The 24451-nt window shown below is 39.5% G+C and overlaps 1 protein-coding gene across 6 annotated transcripts in view; it reads right to left on the bottom strand.

The window, feature by feature from the left end:
- LOC125454787 (alpha-actinin-2) overlaps nucleotides 1-24451 on the bottom strand; it is a 99261-nt gene that overhangs the window by 14579 nt on the left and 60231 nt on the right. For 4 of the 6 annotated variants that reach the window (XR_007248100.2, XM_048535989.2, XM_048535992.2 and 1 more), the window contains exons 8-15: nucleotides 22994-23079; nucleotides 19994-20086; nucleotides 18141-18371; nucleotides 15796-15943; nucleotides 14108-14258; nucleotides 9184-9292; nucleotides 1763-1903; nucleotides 266-448 (exon numbers count right to left, since the gene is read on the bottom strand). Coding sequence is in view for 5 of the 6 variants with exons in the window: in XM_048535989.2 (XP_048391946.1) it covers nucleotides 266-448; nucleotides 1763-1903; nucleotides 9184-9292; nucleotides 14108-14258; nucleotides 15796-15943; nucleotides 18141-18371; nucleotides 19994-20086; nucleotides 22994-23079 (1142 nt within the window). In the remaining variant the exon portion in view is untranslated. Of the gene's footprint in view, nucleotides 1-265; nucleotides 449-1762; nucleotides 1904-9183; nucleotides 9293-14107; nucleotides 14259-15795; nucleotides 15944-18140; nucleotides 18372-19993; nucleotides 20087-22993; nucleotides 23080-23745; nucleotides 23832-24451 lie in introns of all 6 variants that reach the window. The other 2 variants (XM_048535994.2, XM_048535990.2) reach the window with 1 other exon arrangement.

The raw sequence follows: 24451 nt of genomic DNA, 5'->3' as shown, positions 1-24451 counted from the left end.
CTGAAATAAAACTAGAAGATGTTAAAAATACATAGCAACTCTGTCAGAAAGCAAAAACAAAGAAGTCTATGTTTGTCTAGACCATTGTGAGAAGAGAAAATCTGAGTAGTGAGTCTTAGCAAAGATTCTACTACCAGTTTAGTAACATATCTTCTCTCCTTTCAGTTGATGAAATTGCTATACATATCCTGCACTTTCTAATCTTACTCAAGACTCAAACCATGTCTGGTTGATTACTTTATTAGCATATTCTGTTTGGTGATACCTTGTCCCATTTGGCACTGATCTCTTCACGTGATATCATGCTATAAGGATTTGACACAGTGGATGAGATGTTATAGGTCTGAGTAATCTTCTGCACTTCATTCAGGATTCCCAGGATGGCTTGCTTCTCGCTGTCTGCTTCTGGTAAGGTAGCTTTAAACTGTTCGTGTGCTGCTATCAGACTCTAAAGATTAAGAGAAATGGCTCTAAAAAGCATTACACTTAGAGTACATAGCATTTTTTTAAAAAAGTATAACTGGCATTATCCAGAAAATTGCAAATGCAATACATGATATTTACTTTCTCTTGTTTTAGTATGCTTCCAATAAGTTTTCTTTTTGTAAAGAAAAAAGGATCATCATTGAGAAATGTTACTGCAATTTTGTAGCTTAAAGACAAGCAAAACACAAGCATGAATATTCCAGTATTGCTAAACTGTTAATGATGGGTTAGCAATGGTAGTCTTTAATTTTCAGGATAAAGAATTACAAATGATTAAGTAATTTTATTGCAACACTGATGCTGATTACCTTGTCTATTTTTATCGTTCTTTCATAGATTTGCCTCAAAGCCCAGAAATATCCTCAGAAAAAAACGCCCCAAGAGGCCATACAAGTTTAATATTAAATGTTTTTAATTCTTACAACAGGAGACATGAAAGACGGATTCAAAAGATGGGTTCAAACATTCAGTGAATTATTTTCATGATTTCTTTTACGTGAAAATATATTTTTATGTTTATACAGCTCTGATGCATAGTTAGTAATTCCATGAGTCTGATTTTGTGCAACCATCTAAACTCTAACCACTGGACCTGAAGGTGGGAGATGACCCTGCTTTGGCAAGTGAGGCATTTATAAGTAAAAAATAATGCAGTCCCAATTAAATAAAGTAGTCTGCCTCTCAGAAGTGCTGGGGCAATTAGAGGGCAGCTGCTCCGCAATGCCACTGCTAATGGTGGCCATTGCCCAGATTGCAGGTACAAGAGGAAGATGCCATAATGGTTGGGTGCCCTTGCAGATGGCCTGGGGTCATGGGGTTCATGCAGGAAGGCCCAGCAATTGGCGGGGGCAGCCATGGAGTGGGTTATGAACCAAATGTACCACTGTTCACACAGATGTGGGCATTGCCTCAATGTGGGCCATGGAGTGCCCAAAAATGGAGACCCAATTGCCCCTCCCACTCAGAGTTCATCAGTTTCATTGATAGTCTCCAGAAGCAGCATCTCACATCATTCCCCCAACACACAAAACTCTGGCAAATTGATTAAAGAGGCAGGATTTAGCCACTTAAGTGGCTCACACAATTGGGTGGCCAGCACATAGTGATTTGACAGCTTCCCGCTGCTATCATTTTACTAGTCTCCCATCTTAAATCCTGTCACCAAAGTGCAGTTAAAATTTCAGTGAAATTATTGAATTGTCACACTTAAACAATATCAGTATCAGTTATCTGCTCCATTGCTGTCCAGTATTCTGTTCCAGTAAATATACTGCACCTGGATTTCTTCAATACTGTGAACAATAAACATGTCTTGAAGATCTTCCATTGCTCCTTCCATCCAGTTGTTAAACGGGGAAGCTCGTTTAGCAAACTCCAAGAAGAGCTGATCAATGGTTTCTTGTAATTTCTCGGCTCTCTGTAGTTTAACAATTGGAAAGACCAAGGATACTTACTGCGATATCATGAAAATATTGTAAAGTTTCAGAATCAGAATTCAGTTTCAGATTCAGTACATTCTTATAAAAGCACGGACTGATAACTTTGGTGGCACTGTGCTGAAGCTTCACAGAGTGCATTTTATACTATCATTAAGTTCTGGTCTCGACACTGCTAAGGTATAGAAAGGGAGAAAAGAGGTAATGAGTACAGTTGAATAGAGTACATGCCAAGGCCATGTCCCCTCCGTAGTTCTGTGTCATAGGAGCAGCAATGACTGAAACACATCATAAATGAGTGTAAAACAACTGACAAATAAACCTTAACCTTAAAAGCAAAGCTGAAATGCTAAACTAACCTTGAATAAAATATAATATTTGAAAAGAACCCCTTCGGCCCAACAAGTCCACACTGATCCTCAGAGCAGCCCACCCAGACCATCCCACTAATAACTCACCTAGTCTAGACATCCCTGAACACTATGTGCAATTTAGCACGACCTATCCTGCACATCTTTGAACTGTGGAAGGAAACCAGAGCACCCGGAGGAAACCCGCACAGACACACGGAGAATGTGCAAACTCCACATGGACAGTCACTGGAGTCTGGGTCTCTGGCAGCAGTTCTAACCACTGAGCCATTGAGCTGCTCCCGTTGTTTTCTTTGCTCTGAACTAAATACATACATCATTGGTTCTGTGCATGAAAAGTTTACAATTCATAAATACAAAAGATATTTGGTGAGTCACCATATACATAAAGCTAGAGGATATAGCTTTATTGCTGTAACAGAGCCACTGTGTGGTGAGTATGGGAAATTGCACAGACGCAATACCAACTTTTGGAGCTTCATACTTAAGAATTTCTTATAACAAGATACTAACTTACTGAAAATACACCATCCATTCAGATAATAAAAGGCCCTCAAAATGATTATTTTTTACCATGTCTTCAGTATCCCTAGGCTACACAGAGTAAAATATCAAGCTGGGTGCCTTATTACCCACTGATCAAAACTGGATTAATTAATTCAAAAATGAATATTATTATGCAGTTTTTTTTGTCATTAATGTATTTAAGTCTGAAGTCAGTCGATTAAGGGGGAAGTGGTATGTTGGACCAAATCACAACAATTTGGAAATGGTAGAGGGTTAGGCTCTCTCATGAAGTAATGAGAATTGAGAAGGATAAAAACTACAGTGGTCATTAATTCAGCAGTATCATTTTGATGTTTTTTCTGCTGAGTCTCCAATGAAGTCAGATTCAAAGTGGTCCGCTACTAGATACATTTGAATTATTTCAGTTACATGATGACACAAAAATAGCAAGACAAACCAAATCAGCTTGTTACTGTATTTGCAACACAGTGAAATAAAAAAAATTCAATAACCCTCAAAATGGCTCAGTTGTTCCTAGCCAGACTTTATGAACAACAGATGTTTGACAACAACTTCATGGCCTAAACAAAAATTAACTATATTATTCATACTGTAACTTTAGCTTGACAAAGCTAAACAAGATAATGTAATGAATTTCTAAGATTTAAAGAGTTGGTGATGCCTAGAGGTATTATCACTGGACTTTTAATCCAGAGGCCCAAGTAGTGTTTCAGGATCTGGGTTCTAATCCTGCCATAGCAGATGGTGGAATTTGAATTCAATAAAAATCTGGAATTATGAATGATGACCATCAACCCATTGTCAATTGGGTTGGAAAACCCTTCTGGTTCACTAATGTCCTTCAAGGAAGGATACTGCCATCCTTACCAATCTTCTTGGAACATAACTTCGACTCTCAAATAAACAGACAGATACACATAATTATGTGATGAATCAGAAAGAAAATGCAAAGAATTGTAATTTGTCAGTTCGGTTAAATGCTTTGAAACAATGGATACCAAGTCTTCCTTGCGATCCTTGAGTATGAATTGTTCACAGGGACAATAGCGTATCTAAATTCAAAATCACTGGGGAATGCGAACAATTTTAGTCGACTGCAGATTTGTTTATTTCTTATAGATTGGGTTTCTTTTTTCAAAACATCAATAATTCTTTAAAATTGACAGAAAACGAGAGAGAGAAAAATAGTAGCTGGTCCCAAAGCTTCCAAAATTACTCTGCAGCTGCTAAAACAAGTTTTCTCCCTCTTCTTTTTTAAAATCAATATTCTGTGTTATTGGCTGCTTAGTGTTAGTCCTCCCTTGAAATGACCAACCCAACATCTAAACAGCTGCCAGCCCTAGGCATGGCAACACATGATGTTAATAATGCAGAGTATTTCTTAGATCATTAAGTTTCATTTGTCTTCCAGGCCAGTCACCCACAGCAAATGTCTGCATTTGTCTTCTTCACTTTTAAAACATGGAACTGTTTAAAATTCAATTAATCCTAACCTCAACTCTCAGCTTCACTAAATAAAGGAGAAAAATAAAAGAAAATAGTGAGTTCAGCCTGAGAACTATACAAACTAAATTTAACTTTGATCCTACTGTTGTTTCATAGATGATGCAATATTATAAGAGCACAGTGCTGGTTTATTGTCTATCTTTTCACTTTCCTGTAGGGAAGGGCTTAGCGCTGCATTAGACAGCTTTTAAAAATTAAACACACAGTCTGGCAAATTTGGTAAGCACATGGCGCCCAAATAGTATACCAGTAGATAATGTAGTCAAAACAAAAATTGTTATCAAATCAGTAGGTTCACAAGTAAATGCAGTTTATAGATCTCTCAACTACATTTACTAAGATAATAGGCATGAAAAGCAGACACTTTCAAGTTTCATGAAAGCTTCCAAATTCTAACTTAAATTTTACCGAGATGGTTGATTTTTCTTTCGTTGGGTTCACTGCTAAAAAGTGAGCACATACTAGATCAAGAGATAATGGGAACTGCAGATGCTGGAGAATTCCAAGATAATAAAATGTGAGGCTGGATGAACACAGCAGGCCAAGCAGCATCTCAGGAGCATAAAAGCTGACGTTTCGGGCCTCGACCCTTCATCAGAGAGGGGGATGGGGAGAGGGAACTGGAATAAATAGGGAGAGAGGGGGAGGCGGACCGAAGATGGAGAGTAAAGAAGATAGGTGGAGAGAGTGCAGGTGGGGAGGTAGGGAGGGGATAGGTCAGTCCAGGGAAGACGGACAGGTCAAGGAGGTGGGATGAGGTTACTAGGTAGCTGGGGGTGCGGCTTGGGGTGGGAGGAAGGGATGGGTGAGAGGAAGAACAGGTTAGGGAGGCAGAGACAGGTTGGACTGGTTTTGGGATGCAGTGGGTGGGGGGGAAGAGCTGGGCTGGTTGTGTGGTGCAGTGGGGGGAGGGGACGAACTGGGCTGGTTTAGGGATGCAGTAGGGGAAGGGGAGATTTTGAAACTGGTACAGACTAAGGGGGTGGCCATGGGCCCCCGCATGGGCCCCAGCTATGCCTGCCTCTTTGTAGGTTACGTGGAACAGTCCCTCTTCCGCACCTACACAGGCCCCAAACCCCACCTCTTCCTCCGGTACATTGATGATTGTATCGGCGCCGCCTCTTGCTCCCCAGAGGAGCTCGAACAGTTCATCCACTTCACCAACACCTTCCACCCCAACCTTCAGTTCACCTGGGCAATCTCCAGCACATCCCTCACCTTCCTGGACCTCTCAGTCTCCATCTCAGGCAACCAGCTTGTAACTGATGTCCATTTCAAGCCCACCGACTCCCACAGCTACCTAGAATACACCTCCTCCCACCCACCCTCCTGCAAAAATTCCATCCCCTATTCCCAATTCCTCCGCCTCCGCCGCATCTGCTCCCACGATAAGGCATTCCACTCCCGCACATCCCAGATGTCCAAGTTCTTTAAGGACCGCAACTTTCCCCCCACAGTGATCGAGAACGCCCTTGACCGAGTCTCCCGTATTTCCCGCAACACATCCCTCACACCCCGCCCCCGCCACAACCGTCCCAAGAGGATCCCCCTCGTTCTCTCACACCACCCTACCAACCTCCAGATACAACGCATTATCCTCCGACACTTCCGCCATTTACAATCCGACCCCACCACCCAAGACATTTTTCCATCCCCTCCCCTGTCTGCTTTCCGGAGAGATCACTCTCTCCGTGACTCCCTTGTTCGCTCCACACTGCCCTCCAACCCCACCACACCCGGCACCTTCCCCTGCAACCGCAGGAAATGCTACACTTGTCCCCACACCTCCTCCCTCACCCCCATCCCAGGCCCCAAGATGACATTCCACATTAAGCAGAGGTTCACCTGCACATCTGCCAATGTGGTATACTGCATCCACTGTACCTGGTGCGGCTTCCTCTACATTGGGGAAACCAAGCGGAGGCTTGGGGACCGCTTTGCAGAACACCTCCGCTCAGTTCGCAACAAACAACTGCACCTCCCAGTCGCAAACCATTTCCACTCCCCCTCCCATTCTCTAGATGACATGTCCATCATGGGCCTCCTGCAGTGCCACAATGATGCCACCCGAAGGTTGCAGGAACAGCAACTCATATTCCGCCTGGGAACCCTGCAGCCATATGGTATCAATGTGGACTTCACCAGTTTCAAAATCTCCCCTTCCCCTACTGCATCCCTAAACCAGCCCAGTTCGTCCCCTCCCCCCACTGCACCACACAAACAGCCCAGCTCTTCCCCCCCACCCACTGCATCCCAAAACCAGTCCAACCTGTCTCTGCCTCCCTAACCTGTTCTTCCTCTCACCCATCCCTTCCTCCCACCCCAAGCCGCACCCCCAGCTACCTACTAACCTCATCCCACCTCCTTGACCTGTCCGTCTTCCCTGGACTGACCTATCCCCTCCCTACCTCCCCACCTACACTCTCTCCACCTATCTTCTTTACTTTCCATCTTCGGTCCGCCTCCCCCTCTCTCCCTATTTATTCCAGTTCCCTCTCCCCATCCCCCTCTCTGATGAAGGGTCTAGGCCCGAAACGTCAGCTTTTATGCTCCTGAGATGCTGCTTGGCCTGCTGTGTTCATCCAGCCTCACATTTTATTACATACTAGATCAAATCTGATTTTGGCTTAAGCAAAGTTTTGCAGTTTTTTCAGATCTGATATAGTGTTTTTCACAAGGCTTAAGAAGTTATTCAGCATTTGCGTAATATTAAAAGGAAACCATTGTCCAAAAAGAAAACTTATCCTAATCTGTGATAGTGTTATCTAGACAAGGTAATGTCCACAAATTCCACTTGGGCTTCTCTTTATATTGACACAGCAACATTATAAATTCATCTGATTGAATAATCATGTTAATCTATGAGTAACTATGAGGAAGATACCATATCCTCCTCAAGATACTGATTTTAATTTATTATATTTTTTGTTATTAGTTTATTTAAGTTATTAATTTATTGAATTCAATAGATATCTGGAATTAAGAGTCTAATAGTGACCGTGAGCCATTGCTAATTGTTGGATAAACCCATCTGGTTCACTAATAACCTTTCGGGAAGAAAACTGCCATCCTCACCTGGTCTGATCTACCTGTGACTCCAGACCCACAGCAATGCGGTTGACTCTTAACTGGCCTCTGGGTAACTAGGGATGGGCAATAAATGCTGTAGAGCCAGCGATGCCGTTGTCCCATAAATGAATAAAATAAAAGTTTAGACTCAGTTGATTGGTTTCCACTGGTCTCTGATTGGGGTTCAACTCAATTAGCCTCAGTGGCCCAAGTTAAGAAGTGGTAAGAAATAGAAATTCCCTTCTGGAATTGCATATGAGTGACATCTTGGGATGCAAGTAATGGTCTGCTGGCACTCATTAATAGTGATGTTCCATAGCACAAGCACTTGGCTGCAGCACCAGAAAATGGTAAATTCCTTTGGAAAAAAGCCACCCACTAGAGGGTCAACACACTTTGAATTGGAGAACAAAGGAGGAGATGAGAAAAAGGAAAATACCATATTTCTCATTCAAGGCATTATCTAGCATTGGTACACAATTACAACATCATTCTTAGAAAAATCAATGAAATGGTTCTAACAAAATATTGTTGACTTAGAAACGTTCATATCATTATTAATGTACTTTAAACTCCTGAAATAGCGTATAACGGGCCCAAGTTCCTTTCTCTTTGCTAACAGTGAAACCATGAAATGAGGAGATGAGGCAGTGGGAGTGACTTTGGGGACAAAAAATAGGGTAGTGTCACATTTAATTCCCATAGCATGTCTCATTTGATATTCTGTTCCACTGACTTCAGCATTCTGGAACTGTTTTGTGTCTCAAGCCAAATCTCTCCTCCAAATTCTTCACAGCATCCATTCAACTGTGACCATAAACTGCCACCATGCATCATAGCACAAACAACAGTGGCAATAATCTAGAATTTGTCAATTTTAAATAAATTGTTCTATGTTGAACAAGAAGTTTCTATAAGCAAAACAAGCCCACAGTTTGAAGCTTAACAATTAAAATTAACAGTGTTATGGACCAGACCAAATCGTCTTCAAATATATCAAGATGATAGCCTGGACCCTAACTTTATCTTATATAAAGGCAAGTGCAAGGTGCTGTAATTGGATTGGTTACACTACTTGGCTTTAAGCAAAACACTTTATTCTTACTCTACAGTTAAAATACAAACAATAGCAAGAAGAATTGGTCTACCTTTAACCCTACTGGAAAACTTAACAGAATAGTAGATTTTTTAAACTACTAAACAGCAACTATTCCAATACAGTAATATTCCATAAAAACACTCTTGGCAAAGGCAAATTCAATGGGATAGATTGTCTCATATGCAATATTTCTCCAGTCCAGCATGAAAGAACACCAAGAGAAAATTCTGGCAGGGAGAGAGAGAACTCATGCATTTTGTTGCAGAAGAGAGATGTATGGCCATTTCAAAATCCCAACTACTGAAACCCAGACTAAAACCCTGGTTCTGTGGCAGTCTGACTCCACCCATTCACACTGCTTCTATTATACCAACTTCAACACTAAACCAACACCTCACAAGCTGTTTATTTTATTGGCTTGGAATGGACCACTCAATACCTTTGGCTCAACCTCTGTTTAAATAAAAAAGGAGAAAATACACCTCTCAAAGCCACAGTATCATCAAAGCTGCATGAATTCCAGAAATTAATTTTATGATATAGAAGTTGTATAATTAGTTCACAGACATCAAATCATCTGCAGCAAATAAGTTCACGTACTTCTCTTGTCCCATATACGAAGTATAATTAAGCATGCAATTCAGCAGTTAATCTTCATTCACTTATTTATCATTGAAATATATCTCACCTCTAAAGCCTCTCTTCGCTTCTGTGTGAGTGTTCCAAAACTGTCCCACTGATCACAGATTTTCTGGCACCTTGCATTTACTTCAGCAGCATTGTGATAATCCAACTCACTTCAAAAACAAAGTCAACAAAATTGGTGAGTTCAAGATAATAAAATGTGAGGCTGGACGAACACAGCAGGCCAAGCAGCATTGGTGAGTTGTTATTTTTCATTTTTAGGAATAATGAATTTATAACAAAGCAACTAGGTCTAAATCTAGTGCTGTATTCAAGATTGCATTGAAAGCAGCTAAATATTTGTAGCAATAAATTTATATTTAGAATGTAGCACCAATTACTGCTACTTTATAGCCATTTAAACTGTTCATTCTTATCACTTTCTTAGTCCTGCAAATATTTTAGATAGACCCAACTTAAAAGAAATCTCATTGATCTTAAAGTCAGTTTCTTTACAAACATCTTAAATAAATTAGGATTGCGGATTTTAAGGTGCTTCATCAGTGAAAATGCATGAATTTTAATTTGTGATTTCTCAGGTAAAAAGCCTGATGCCGACTGCAGTCAGAAAGAAGACAGGTCCAATTGTAGCCCATTCATTTCCAAATCCTGCTCAATCATTCAATTAGAAATGGTCTTTTGTCACAAAAACCAAAAATGGGTAAGCAGAAAAAAGGTTGATACCATCTTGAAACTACAATGAAGTTACATTTAAACTTACTATCTGATGGTGTACTCTTGGCTACTACGATAATTGAGGTGCATAATTCATACATTGTGATACACCTATATTATAACAATGCCAGCTATGAACGAAACTGGAAAGACAACATTTTGTCAAAGCTTAAGATAACAAAGTGTGGAGCTGGATGAACACAGCAGGCCAAGCAGCATCTTGGGAGCACAAAAGCTGACGTTTTGGGCCTAAACCCTTCATCAGAAACTAGGCCTGAAACATCAGCTTTTGTGCTCCCAAGATGCTGCTTGGCCTGCTGTGTTCATCCAGCTTCACACTTTGTTATCTTGGATTTGCCAGCATCTGCAGTTCCCATTATCTCTGATCACAATTTTGTCAAAGCTTTCTGTCTTGCATTCATCAGGACATTTGCAAGAATACAGACGTAAATGAAAATAATAATTTTGTACCGAATGAGAAGAGTATGTTCATTGGTTGACAAGTGGACTTTGATTGTTGCTATGGCAAATGCAATTAGATGATGACTAGCAGTTAACTGCCAAGCAGTGTTAAAATTTAATGTGAGATGGTTATCAAGTGTCATTTAGGGTCCTCTTTTGGGCAGTGGTTCCTGCTGTCAAACTGCTGAACAACTAATTGTCATGGTGGTAATAAACTGGTTCACAGGTAAGGTCTCACATGTATAAATCTACGTTCAGGTCCTTTATGTCATGTTTACAAGCATCTTTCAAGTGGAGCTTTGGATGCTCGACTGGCTTTCTGGCACTAGCTTCTTCCCATACGTAGTATGCTTGGGAATGCATAAGTATTCCAACCAGCAAACAGGAGTCTGCTTGATGTGCGCAAGATAAATGGGAGATGCACTTTTGAGAGGCATTCATGACTAATGCCTTCCAACGGAAGGAATAGAGTAACATAAACACTGAACAATCAAATCATTAACATTAAGAAAGCCTACTAATTTGGTCAACTAGTTCAGTATATCATGGACAAAAGTTTAAAAAAAATTTTGTGGAAGTCAGTTTTTCCTGTAGCTGGAAAATTTTGTATTTGAGGCATTTAAAAATTTTCTTGGAGCTGTTAGGTATGACTTTCATTGCCATACTTGGTACCCTTTTTGTTTTTAGTAGTATGCCTTATTAATTTTTTATTTATTTTCACAAGACCAATTACCTTTTACACATATTACATTTTAGTTCTTACATCTTCACAGCAATCATAAATTGACAGATGGTACATCACTTTAACAAAATTAAGCATTCTAAATTTCAACATCCCAGGAAACATTAAGCATTACATCCTGTTTTTCAGGCTTTGTAGCAACTTCAGCCCTGAAATCCTTCATGGTTATCGTATATGAAAGTGTGCCTACTCATGTAGCATTAAGGGGAATATCAATGGGGGAGAAAAAGGTATCTTTCTTCATTATTTCATGGGATTTGGGCATTGTTGGAAAAGCCAATGCTTGTTGCCCATCCCTAATTTCCATTAGAAGGTGGTGAGAGCTGCCATCTCGAACTGCCGTAAGTTGCTGAATGTAGACAGACTCTCGGGGCTACTAAAAAGGGAATTCCAGAGATCTTGAACCAGTGTCAGTGAGGGTAAGGTAATAGAGTTCCAAGTCAGGATGGTGTGCAACTTGGAGGGAAACTTGCAGCTTATGTAGGAATGAACAGAAGTTGACCTTAGTCTCCTAATTACTTCCTGTGGTTTAGCTATCAAATTAGTCTGTGGCACTATTGATACAAATTTGCAAGCATCATGAACAGGCATTTGCTGTTGAGCAAGAGATAGATCATTCTACAATTCATATGTTTTGCTCCTGACCACATTTCAAACAAGGATGAGGAAAGATGCTCAAGAGCAAAGGGTAAAGAAAGAAAAATGGATAAACAATGAACACTAAGTTGTAAATCAAAACTAAGATGTTTGTTGCAAGTTTTGTACCATGACTAATGCATCAGATTCTTGTTTAAATTAATTCATGGGAATTAGGTGTCACTGCATTTACCAGCATTTACTACCATTCATAATTTCCTCAAGCTGGTGGTGGGTAGGCTGACTTTACTTTTCACCGTATCTTCCTAGATATATGTGACAATATAATCATTCATTCATCCATTCTTAAACTGCTACAATCCATGTGATGTGAGATTGAGAAATTATGGAAGGAGCACTTGGATGTTTATAGTTTAACACAGTGTCAAGTTTCCTAACGGAGCTGTTCAACATACAATGAAGTGTATTCCTTCTTGGGATGAGACTGTTGCTGGCATTTATTGCTCATTTCTAACTGCACTTGAGAAGGTAGTGGCAATCTACCTAAACTGATTGGCTTGCTAGGCCATTTCTGGGAGCAATTAAGAGCCATACTACTAGGTGTTTGCAGTAACTTGCAAGGTAGAACACACGAGGACAGCAGATTTTCTTTTTTAAAGGACATTGAGTTCTTTTAAGCAATCCAGTATGATTATTAACAAGTCCAGAATTCTAGATTGGTTAATGAATAGATTTGAAATCCCCTAGCTGCAATGGTAGAATTTGGACTCAATTCCAAACATTTTACTAGGCCTCTGAACTACCAGGCCAGAAACATTACCACTATGCTATCATTCCCATAGTCCCTATACTGCCATAAAATGTCCTGAGGCACTTCATGGAAATATCAAACAAAATCTAACACCTAGATACATGGAATGATATTAGGACAGATAGCCTAAAGCTTGGCTAAAAAGGTTAGGTTTAAAGGAATATCTTAAAGAAGGAAACAGAGTTACGGAAAAAGACAGGGTTAGGGAGGTGGCTTCATAGCCTAAAGCTCTGCAGGTACAGCTGCTATTTATGGAGAAATTAAAATCCTAAAGGCTCATGGGACCAGAATTGGAAGCGTGCAGGAGTGCAGGTACTCTCTGGGCTTCAGGGCTTGCCCAGGTACGTAAAATCAAGACTGTTAAAGGAATTTAGAAACATGATTTTGAATTATAAAATAAGGCTCTGCTTAATCAGGAGCAATGCAGATCAACGAGCAGGCTGGTGATGGTGAATAGGATTGCAAACTAGGACATGGGAAGCAGGGTTTGGACAACTTTATGTTGATTAACGGTGAAAGGGGAAAAACTGGTCAGGAACATATTAAGGCAGTGCAGTCTAACAAGAACTATGCTTGAGGTTGTCAGCAGCTAATGAACTGAAGCAAATTTGGAGTTAGCAACAGTGGAAATATGCAGTCTTTATGACAGACCAGATATATGGCTGGAGTCCCAGTTGACTTCAAAACATGTTTCTAGTTTGAATTTTCTTTGTTAGTTGTATCTATTGAAATGGATGTTTATTTGGCAAACTATAAAAGCATGGAATAAATGTCATCGAGAAGTTTGATCTTGCTAGAATGATGATGATGCCGATGACGATGATGCAAGTGCTGATCATTCTCCCTCCCAAATAACTTCCAAAATACATTTTTTTTTTGAATGTGTTAACTATCTCCTGAAAATTTGAGAAAAAGAATATTCTAGTCCTTGTTTAACATGTACATCACTATTATGATCATCTGCAAATCCTAGTTAGACATCTCTCAGGAGAATGTTTCAAGTTATACTGCTGTCTCACTCACCAAACTACTGGCGACTGAGTTACAGCTGGTCCTTTGACATTTTGATACCAGAGATTTGTGATTAAAACAGCCAGTGAAATTCAACCACTTGCAATACCATTAATGAGACAATATATAGAACAGCGTATGCCACTGTCCCATTGCTGCCAATAGAGTCACTTCTCTCACTTTCTTCAGTTAACAAAGGAACAGCTAAGTTATTTTTCCTGGAAGGAAATATATCTGACATGAAACAGCAGAGGGCATCCATCTACATTGTGGCAATGTGCCCGGTGCCTACCCAAATGTCATTACCAAAGCTTCTATCAATGTAATTTTCAGTTTATTTTTTGAAAAATATTAATGGTGCAGTCAGAATAATAAAATTATGTACAAGTGAGGTAGCAGTTTTGCTTTAGTTTTTTTTTAAATATACAAGGGATTTGTCTTCTTTTTCCCCTCCAAAATGCTTTACTTGGAGTACAATTGTTATCCTGAAATAACAGCAATTAAAATAACCTTTTCAGCTTTATTTTTAACTCAGTTGCTATCATTTGGAATTGCTACACAGTACACAATTATTTGGAAGCCAAATATCAATGAAGTGCCCTCAGCTGTCAGCCTGCAAATGGAACATACTTCAGTTCCTGTGCAATGGCAGCAATCTGCTCCACGCGGTCCTGGTGTGCAGCCAAGTCACTCTCAAATGCCTCATGTTTTCTCAGTAAAGCCCGCACTTCAGTCAAGGAGGCAGATTCATAATCCTTCTGCATCAAAATATAATCTTTCCCTGGGGAAAGCAAGATTCTCCATTAGTTCAGTAAACCTTTTCCTCAAACATTTCAAACTTCTACTTCAAAAATCCTTTTTTAAAAAAGAGATCAAAAAGGGTGATTTTAATTTACGATTTTGCTTTTCTTTATAGTACGGTTAGAGTCTTGCCAGCTCTCTGTATCATAGTCAAAACAATCCCATTCCCCTGCTTGATCCTCATAGTCTTAAGTTTACTTGCCCAAGTCTTCAATCTGAATTCCTTATAAAATCATTTGTCAGCTCTGCATACACCAACCTCATAGGCAGCAAGTTTTTAGGGTATTACCATTCACGCATGAGCAGCTTAGGTTGTCACATTCCTCTTGATCAAAAATCACATGGCACCAGGTTAGAGTTCAACAGGTTTATTTGAAGACGCAGCTTTTGGAGTCTTGCTCCTTCTTCAGGTGTCAGTGAGAAAGGTATCTGATGCTGCTAGGAGAACAACTTTTCTTTTGCATTGTCTAAACCAGCGGCTTCCAACCTTTTCAATAACATGGCATACTTCAACGACACAAAACAATTTCTCAGCAACCCACTTGTTTCCCCGTCACCTCAATTTTATCCCATGTGGCCTTGGGTGTTTAGAATGTTAGAATCAAAAGACCGATACCGTGCTTTTAAATTGATGATTAAAACTTTCACAAGGTTTGAGTCGTAATTTTGATTAAGTATAACATTAAAGATGAAACAATGTTTGTCCTACATTGATTTTCATTACTTCTATACAAAATTTCACCACACACTTGGACAGTTATTATGGCACTGGTCTAAATGTTTCCAAATTGTACACCTCCATCACACCTCCGTTCAGTCTCCTTTGCTGTAAGAGATTTATCATACTGCCTTTTTTTTAAAAAAAGCAGTTACTTGTGTTCATACCACTACTGATTCTTAACAGACCATAAGCTGTCACAGGATAATTTATACATACTCTGGTGTATCTCCTGTTGCATTGGTCCCAGCTGAGTTGCTAGTAGGGACTGGTGTGGGAGTAGCAAGAGGAAGGCTTAAATAAGCTGGGATGGGTTGTACGGGGGGGGGGGGGGGAAACAACTGCAATCGTAGAACAACTGCTAACATGGACAGAAAAGATCATATAATATTTTTGAAAACAACCAGCTCAACCAGTTACCAACCAAAAGACTCATTATTGGTTGAGACTATGTGTATGCACATTAGCTGCTGCATTTCCCAGCTGCTACTCATAACTTTACTGTTTGGATTTTTTCATTTAATGTTGCAGTAGCCTTTATAAATGGGCACCTGGAAGCACAGGCAGATAAGAATATGCAAGGGAATGGAGAACAATGTGCTTGAATCTTTTTTTTAAATAAAGGAGTTGCTTATGACCGCAAACCAGGAAACTACCATTTAGTAAAATATTACTGTAGTTAAAAATTTCTAACATGCATACTCCGCATGGACCAAAAATGCAAAGGGAGCCAATATAAAACTTGGTGATATGGAAATAATGAACAATATACTTTGTCATATTAATGGTGGTGTCTTACCATGTGACCATGCTTCATAAGTTGTTGCTTTCTGTCTGAATTTCTCAGCCAGGTGATCTAATCGCTCCAACCTCCTTATTTCTGTCAGAAGCCATTCTTCATATCCCTTTTCTGCCTGCTCAAGGCGCTGCCAAGCACCTGCAATGTCCTGGATAAAAATGAGAAGAATCAGGTCTTTTTCTAATTTGCTGCATCCTTCTGCATCATAAATCAACTATGACCAGCACAAATACGTTCCCAAGTATCTATTAAGGCAAACCCAAATGAATGATGAACACAAGAAACTTCAGAGGCTTCCTGTCCCATCTAGATCTGCCAATCCTTCACGTGAGGAAGGTCAGTTTTTTTAACATTAAAATACAATGGAAGATCTCATATTCCCTATCTCCTCAACCATTATTTTTACCTCTTCAGCATTGCACATACACTTTCAATTGTGATTTCCTGATTTTGTACAGTTTTAAACATTAAGTTGGACAAAGGAGAGCCAATGAATGTCACCTATTGGATCTTCAGATTGCCTTTGACAAGATGCTGCAAAAGGAAGCTGCTAAATAAGGTGAGCCCATGGTGTGAGGGGCAAGGTACTAGCATGCATAGAGGATTGACTGGCTGGCAGAAGGCAAGAGATCAGGTAAAGGGGTCTTTTTCAGGATGGTAGCTGGTGACTAGTGGAGTTCACAGCCATTAGTGTTGGGACTGGAACTAATCATGATATACATTAACGATCTGGACGATAGAATTTAGGGCATTCTGGCCAAGTTTGCAGATGATACAAAGATATATGGAGGTAAGGCCAATGTTGAGGAGGTGGGGAGGCTGCAAGAGGACTCGGACAGGCGAGGACAATGGGCAAAGTGTCAGATGTAATTCAGTATGGGAAAATGAGAGATTGTGTACTTTGGTCAGAAGAGGCATAAACTATTTTCTAAATTTGGAAGTCAGGGGCACAAAGGGTCTTAGGAGCCCTGTTTCAGGATTCTCTTAAGATTAACATGCAGGTTCAGTTGGCAGTTAGGAAGCTAAATGCAATGTTAGCATTCATTTTGAGAGGGTTTGAATACAAGAGCAGAAATGTACAGCTAAGGATGTATAAGGCTCCGGTCACACCATATTTGGAATATTATGAACTGTTTTAGGCCCCAATATCTAAGGAAGGATGTGCTTGGAGGGGTCTGGAAAAGGTTTACAAGAACGATCCCAGGAATGAAGGGCCTGTCATGGGGAGTGGTTGAGGACACTGGGTCTGCACTGAGTTTAGAAGTCAGGGGTGGGAGAAGGGAAGAGCCTCATTGAAATCTACAGCATACTGAAGAATCCTGGATAGAGTGGGTATGATGATTCTGCTAAAGGACTCAAGGGCATAGCCTCAGAATGAAAGGACAACCCTTTAAAAACTGAGATGAAGAGGACTTTCTTCAGTCTGAGGTTGGTGAATCTGTGGAACTCATTGCCTGTAGAGCCAGGTCATGGAGTATATTTAAGACAGAGATAGATTGGTTCCCTTCTTAATCAAGAAGCTAAGGTTATGGGGAGAAGACAGGACAATGGGGTTGAGAAAAAAAAGAAGCCATGATAAAATGGTGGAGCTGATTTAATAGGCCAAATGACCTAATTCTGCACCTATGTTTTTGGTCTTAATGGTAATTCACAGCGAATCAAATGATCATTCCCATAATTTGCACATTAAGGCAATAGTGCAACATCAATAAATTGTAGAGCTTTGGCAACATCGCTTCATAATAAAAAAAATGCCAAGCTGAGAAAAATGATGAAAAACAAAGGGAGAGATGAGTGTAATAGACAAATTTAGTTTTTAACTTATGTTTTATATCCAACCAAATGGCAGAACTGATTACAAGATAAGGAAAAAGAAATGCATTGATCCTGCCTGTTCTAACAGACTAGGTACTATGTCCATTAAGGTATCATCTACTTTTTTTGGATATGGAGACTATCAGGCTACTGTTCAGTAAATAAATCGTGTAGTTAAAGAATTACTGCAATATTACTGTCTTGTACTCCCTTACTAATTGTTGATCAAAGGGAAATTATTTTGGAGAATTTCTGATTCTGAGCCAAATGGAGTAAAATTAACTTTGGCAATGAACAGTACATTACTTTTTTATTCACTGCACAAATGAAGTCAGCTACTGACAATTTCAGCTACCAGGTTTTCACCAAAACCATTTATCTGGTGGTGATATTGTTAGCAGTTATCCTCTTGCTCTGAAAATGGGTAGTTTATCTGCAAAGTCAGTTTAACTGCTAACAGTCAGGTTAAAATTCTACAACGCTACCTTAATGAAGCAAAAAATTTAACCTTAAGAATTTTAGTAACGTACTGAAACCATTTTTCCCTCAGAGGGCATGAAGGCTGGTCTGTTGCTAATCCTCAACTTGGTCTGCAAAGTGTTGAAGTTGATTTCCAACTGACACTTCTCCTGAATTTTGGGAGGCTTGTGCAAACGACGGTAGTCCCGAAAGTCTTCCAATTTCCGTTGCATGGCTTGCATCGTCTTCTCAGAAGATCGGTTTTCCAGCCAGGGAATGGTCCTCTGAATCCATTGCAGCAGCTAGTAGGGGCAGAAACACAAGTTTACTAACTAGAATCATCATGCATATTCATTGGAGTTTGTCTCAACTCCTACTTCTGCCCTCACCCACCCCATTTCCAACATCTATGGTTTATTTTCCACATTCATCAACATATGAGAAATCATTCACTCCATATTCATACACATTTCTGACTCCAATAGCAAATATAATAAATTAGACCTACCTGTAAGCAAGCACGTACAGGTTACTAATTGGAAGTAGGGAAAATATATTAAATATTTTCAACTTAACTATTCAATATCTAACCTATGATCTGGAAACTAAAGTCATACAAAATGAGTTTTCTGACATGAGTAAGAGAGGGAAAAATGCTTAGAATCTATGTACTCACTGACATGCCAAGTTTCCTGGTCACGTGCTTAATGAAATAAGAAATACACTTATCAATTTCCTACATGCAAATTTTTATTCAAGTAAAACTGGGCATGGGTATAATTTCAACCTCTGTCTTCCAACTAAATTGTTCTGTGAAACAGCTTTAACATATGGATGGAAAATAGGCAGAAAGAGACAAAAATCAAAGAAACAAACTTGGCTTAACATAGAGCTTGGTACAATCTTAAGATTGGTTAAAGTGGTTTACAGTTAATTAAGTACTTCTGAAGCACAATCTCTATTGTAAAGCTGCAAAAGGTAGATAATCTGATAGTCCAGGAGAATATAGTCAATGTTTTTTTGTTCAACATTTAGTATCAAATATTTTACATTACTCATTTTGCCCATTCATCTTCTAAAACAAGCATACTCTGACCAAAATTGTTCTACACAATTTCCAAATTAATTTTATTCCATCAGATCATTTTTGTTCCTTTCGGAGTTTTCACTAACATATTAAATACACTAAGGAAAACAAGCTGTGTACTCAGGAAACTTTAACATGAGGGAATATTTTTATATTGTCTTTCTCTAAGTTTCCACAACTCCTGGTTTCCCCAGGCCTTTCCCCTTTTAACTACTGGTGTTCTAAGTGATTGGATGTGGAACATGTAGTGGTCAAGAGGAAGACAGAGCAACAGTCTCTTCTGCCACTGCAGCTCTGACCAGCCACAGGAATGCAGCACAATAGAGCCAGCTAAAAGTGGTTTCTATTTTTTAAAATATCCTGATTTTGTTGGCTTTCAGAAGTAATGTAGCTCAGGTCAGCATCCAATCAGTAACAAGTGTTGTATCTAGCCTTTTCTCTTCAAGTAAAAAAAGATAAAGTTGCCATAGTCTTACCAGACCACAGGGCTTCTCCCTCATTAGAGACAAACAGCTGGCGATAACCAGGGGTCACCAAACTTCAGGCAAGAGGAGACGTTGAGAAGGAGAGTCCTTCACGTTAGCCTCAGCTGGTGCAGGAATTGAGCCTACACTGCTGGCATCATTCTGATTTGCAAACTGGCTATCTAGCCAACTGAGCTACAGTAGCCTCCTTTTCATTTCTTCAAGTGTGGTTAAAGCTTTGATTATGACCTTCAAAAATTATTATTCTTCTTCAAAGGGCCAATTTTAGTAACTAATACTTCAATCCAAACTCTGCTAAATGGTCAAGGAAAAGTGAAACATTTCATTTACTAATATCAGCGTCTGAATTTACCTCACTGGCCAGCCTCTCATACTCTCCCATTGACTTTTCATTCTCCTGATTCACTGCCAGTATCTTGCAAATTCTGTTGGCTGCCATCTCAGCCTGTATTCAGAGACAAACCACATTTGAGACAAAGATATACATGCACAAAGGAAAACAACTAAATATAACTGGAGTATTAAGCTCATGCAGGCACTTCAGTATTTGGAAGAGAGCAACTTTGTTGAACCATTGTGTATTTGTTATGAGAAATGGCAAATCACCAAAAGAATCTCAAAAATGGAGCAAAACATAATTTTATTGATCTTAAGTAAATATATCCAAATCTTCCACAGATCAAAGGCAACCAAAAATATTATATTTGAACCATGTTAGAATGTAAAATGAAAACAACACAAACATGTTAGTCAATAACTGAAGAGCCCTAGTAATGCTACATTTTCTTAGCAAGTAAATGTTAATATGGCATGTGCATGTACGTATGTGTCTTTCCAGTATGATTTATGTTTTGATGTTCAAGGGTTGTAATTCTCAATTTGATACTTTTCCTAACATAGATTTAGAACTTTCACATCATTTTGAAAGATCAAGCGTCACTGAAAAAATGGGAATCACTTGCCTCCTACTGGTTCTACATCTTATTTCACTGACAACTCAAACTGGGAGCAATGGAATGGGGGCAGGGGGTCGTGGGAATCTTGACAGGCTTTGCTTCTGCTTCTGCCTGCTGTCTTTTTCAACATTATGCTTAAAGTGCATCCAGGAAAATTCTGGGTTTCTCAGGTACAAATTCTTCATGGTCGGTATTGTAAGCTCTGCACCACTGTCATTCGCCCTGTGCAATATTTTAGCCACAAGAATAGCATTTCTGGTCTTCCTGCTTTACCGCTCACTGGCCCCCCCAACCCCACCTCTTCATTTTGCCTATCCCTGTTCCCATTTCCCCAGGCTTCTTCTCGCCATTTCCCCTTCCTCTATTCCTGTCCCTTTCTTCCTGCTCAATCTTTCTCTTCCTATCAGGAAATCAGTAGAAAGCACAGAACACATTTTGTAAATAATTAATTTTATACCAATATTAAATATTGCAAAATTATCAAATGAGTTTAGATGATGGTGAAATAGATCGGGAAAGTTGAAGTCAATTACTGTAATATCTGATTTAATTCTGAATACCACTTTCCTATGTTCTGGGATGTTGCCTGTTAGCATCATTAAAAACCCTTCACATATTTGCAAGGATTAAATGTGCCAGAAACGAATGTACACACATTGACTACAGCCTCTGACTAACATTTCCATCTAACACTCCTGCCTCTCTCTCACATAGCTGGCTAATCTCAATTCAGTTATCCCTAGTTCTTTAACCTTGTCTGGAATACTGCACTTTTCCCTGCATCCAATGTCACAGGAGATTGGCCAGTTTATCCAAACTAAAATCAGCAATATAAAATGGAGAAAAACAGCTTACAAGTGTCAAATATACTTTACAGCAAACTACTTAGCCTTGCAACGAAGAGATCCTAGTGCAAAGATCTGCACAAGGAAGCTGTCTGGAAGGATAGATCAATAACAGCACCGCAGTAGACATTGCTTACATGGACTTTTCGTAAAGCCTTTGGCAAGGTTCCACATGGTAGACTAATTAGTAGAATTAGACACAAGGGATTCGGTGTGGTTGTTTTTTGGACTGAAGGTCTGTGACCAGTGATGTTCTACAAGGATTTAGGTATTGGGACTGCTTTTGTTTGTCATTTATATAATGAATTTGGATAAGAATATAGCAGGCATGGTTAGTAAGTTTGCAATGACACCAAAATCCATGGTATAGTGAACAGTGAAGAAAGTTATCTAAGATTACAAAGAGATCTTGATCAACTGGACAATGGTCTGATTGGTGGCAGGTGGACTGAAAGCAAAAATGCTAGAAATCACAGTAGGTCAGGCAGCATCCTTAAAGCAAAAGCAAGGTAATGTTTCAATTCTAGACGACTCTTCATCAGAACCAATGCAGATGGAGCTTAATCTGGTAAGTGCAAGGTATTGCATTTTTGTAACAGTTCTGGTTGTCCTGCCATAGGAAGATATTTTCAAATTGGAGAGGGTTCAAAAAAGATTTGCAAAGTTGTCTCTGGGAATGGAGGGTTTGAGTTATAAAAATGGCTGGATAGGCTGGGGCTAATTTCACTGGAGTGTAAGACACTGAGGGGTGATCTTAGAGGTTTATAGAATCATGATGTGGAAGTGCTAACGTCAGACTGGGGTGAACAAAGTTAGAAGTAACGTGACACCTGATGAAGGGGCTGTGCTCCAAAAGCTTGTGATTTCAAATAAATTTATTGGACAATAACCTGGTGTTGTGTGACCCTTGACTTTGTATAAAATCATGAGGGGCATAGGTAAAGTGAAAAGTAAGGGTCTTTTCCCTCAAGTATGGGAGTTCAGAACTAGGGGCTTTTTTACAGAGAAGAAAGCTTTAAAAAGGACAAGGGCCAACTTTTTGTTTTACACAAAGTGGTTCAGGTGTGGAATGAATTGCCAGAGGAAGCGGTAGATGCAGATACAGTTACAACACTTAAAAGACGTTTGGACATTTGAACAGGTACATGAACAGGAAAGGTTTGAAAGGATACAGGCCAAACACAGATAAGTGGAACTAATTTAGTTTGGGAACATGGTTGGCATGGAATAGTTGGACTAAAGGATCTGTTTCCATTCTATGTGACTCTATTAGGTCCACAGTAAACGTACAAAATGGACTACTGTACTGTAGATTCAAATTATACTTATGCAATACTCTCATTACTCACCCTTCCTTTTCATGACTGCACTAACTCTGTCTCCACCTCTTATTCTGTGTTGCACAGAAACGTGTTGCTAATGGCGCAGCCACACAATTGTTCAAACAAAGATCTGGGCATCAATTAATTGTATGAGGTACAATTCACGTGCAAACAAACAAGCACTTTGCTGGTACAAAATTAATTGTGGACCACACAACATTTGAAGTACCTGCTCTGCTCCAGCAAAAGCATGATAGAAACACGAAACGTACGTCATAAGAGCCCTCTGATCAGGTTTTGGGGTATTCACAATATCTAATGAGGAGGGAAAGCACAAGGATAGGGGTGGAATAAACAAGGTGGAAAACAGCAATTCATGTTTGGATAAGGAGTAAAGGATGGTGGGTTTGCAGTTTTGTCCATTTCCTAATTTAAGCAAATGCATTTCCCCATGTACGTTCTTGCTGCTTTGCTAAAATTAACAAATGGAGTGAAATGTAGCCCTCGTTTCATTAGAGGACTCTTCAGAGGAAATCCTCATTGTTGCACAAAGTGTTTCTTTCAGCCAGAAACCTCTTATAATGTTGTAAAAGGTACTGGGAATGTAAGTCCACATATGTCCGTAAATAAATAAACAAGCAAAAAAGTGCTGGTGTTAACCAACCCATCAACAGGTTTTTATGAGGCCTCTAATGTATGTTATATCAGAAGGAATAAATTTTCTTTGTTGATCAAGGTAATCACTTTATGTTAACAAAAGCAATAACAAAAGAAACTGAAGATACAACCTTACAGCAAGTGATAGAAAGGAAATACCAGAAACCAGGATCTAAAGCTATTGTAATAAGAAAAAAGTCATTAAAAAATAAGAACATGAGGTAATATGACCCATTCAGCAGCAGACACAATGGGATATGAAGAAGCTGGAAATCAGAAAGCTGAAGTTTACAGGTCTGGGCTGTCCATGGGTTTTGACCTCACCTTCTGTGCACCTGCAAACGTATGGTAGTAACAGGAAACATAAGTCATAACAGCCCTTTCGTCAGGTCTTGCTGCATCTACAATGTCTGTTTAGAAAGAAAATTGTTACTTTTTATGAAATGTCAAAATTAACAAGACTGTAACTTTTCTGGATGAGCAAACCTTGGACAAATCAAACACTGTGCCATCCTTCAGTTGAATAAAATTGCACATGAACAAAAACAGATACATCACAAGAGATAGTAGGAACTGCCAATGCTGGAAAATCAGATAACAAGGTGTGGAGCTGGAATGAATACAGCAGGCCAAGCTGTGTAATAAGTAACAAGTGCACAGTAACATTTCTGAACTGCATTGGTGAATATCTAGAATTTATCCCTATCCTTGGTAACACCACTTTTGAATAGCAAGTTTACAAAATTCTGTTTCAATTGCAAACTAGAAACAAGCGCAGAAATTAACCAGAATGGAGAATAAATGAACTTTTATACACAAGCAGCACAATTTGTAGTTTTCTCAATGGCAACATTAGAAGCAGTCTTACTCAGCCAGGTTTTCCGAAGAAGGGTCTAGACCCGAAATGTCAGCTTTCCTGCTCCTCTGATGCTGCTTGACCTGCTGTGTTCATCCAACTCTACACCTTGTTATTTCAGATACTTCACAATGCTGGATTGTGTTTGCTGAGGTTGTACACACCATCGAGGCT

Source organism: Stegostoma tigrinum, chromosome 9 (genome assembly GCF_030684315.1).
Source record: "Stegostoma tigrinum isolate sSteTig4 chromosome 9, sSteTig4.hap1, whole genome shotgun sequence".
NCBI classification, from domain to species: Eukaryota; Metazoa; Chordata; class Chondrichthyes; order Orectolobiformes; family Stegostomatidae; genus Stegostoma; species Stegostoma tigrinum.
This window is presented reverse-complemented; position numbering and strand designations above follow the sequence as displayed.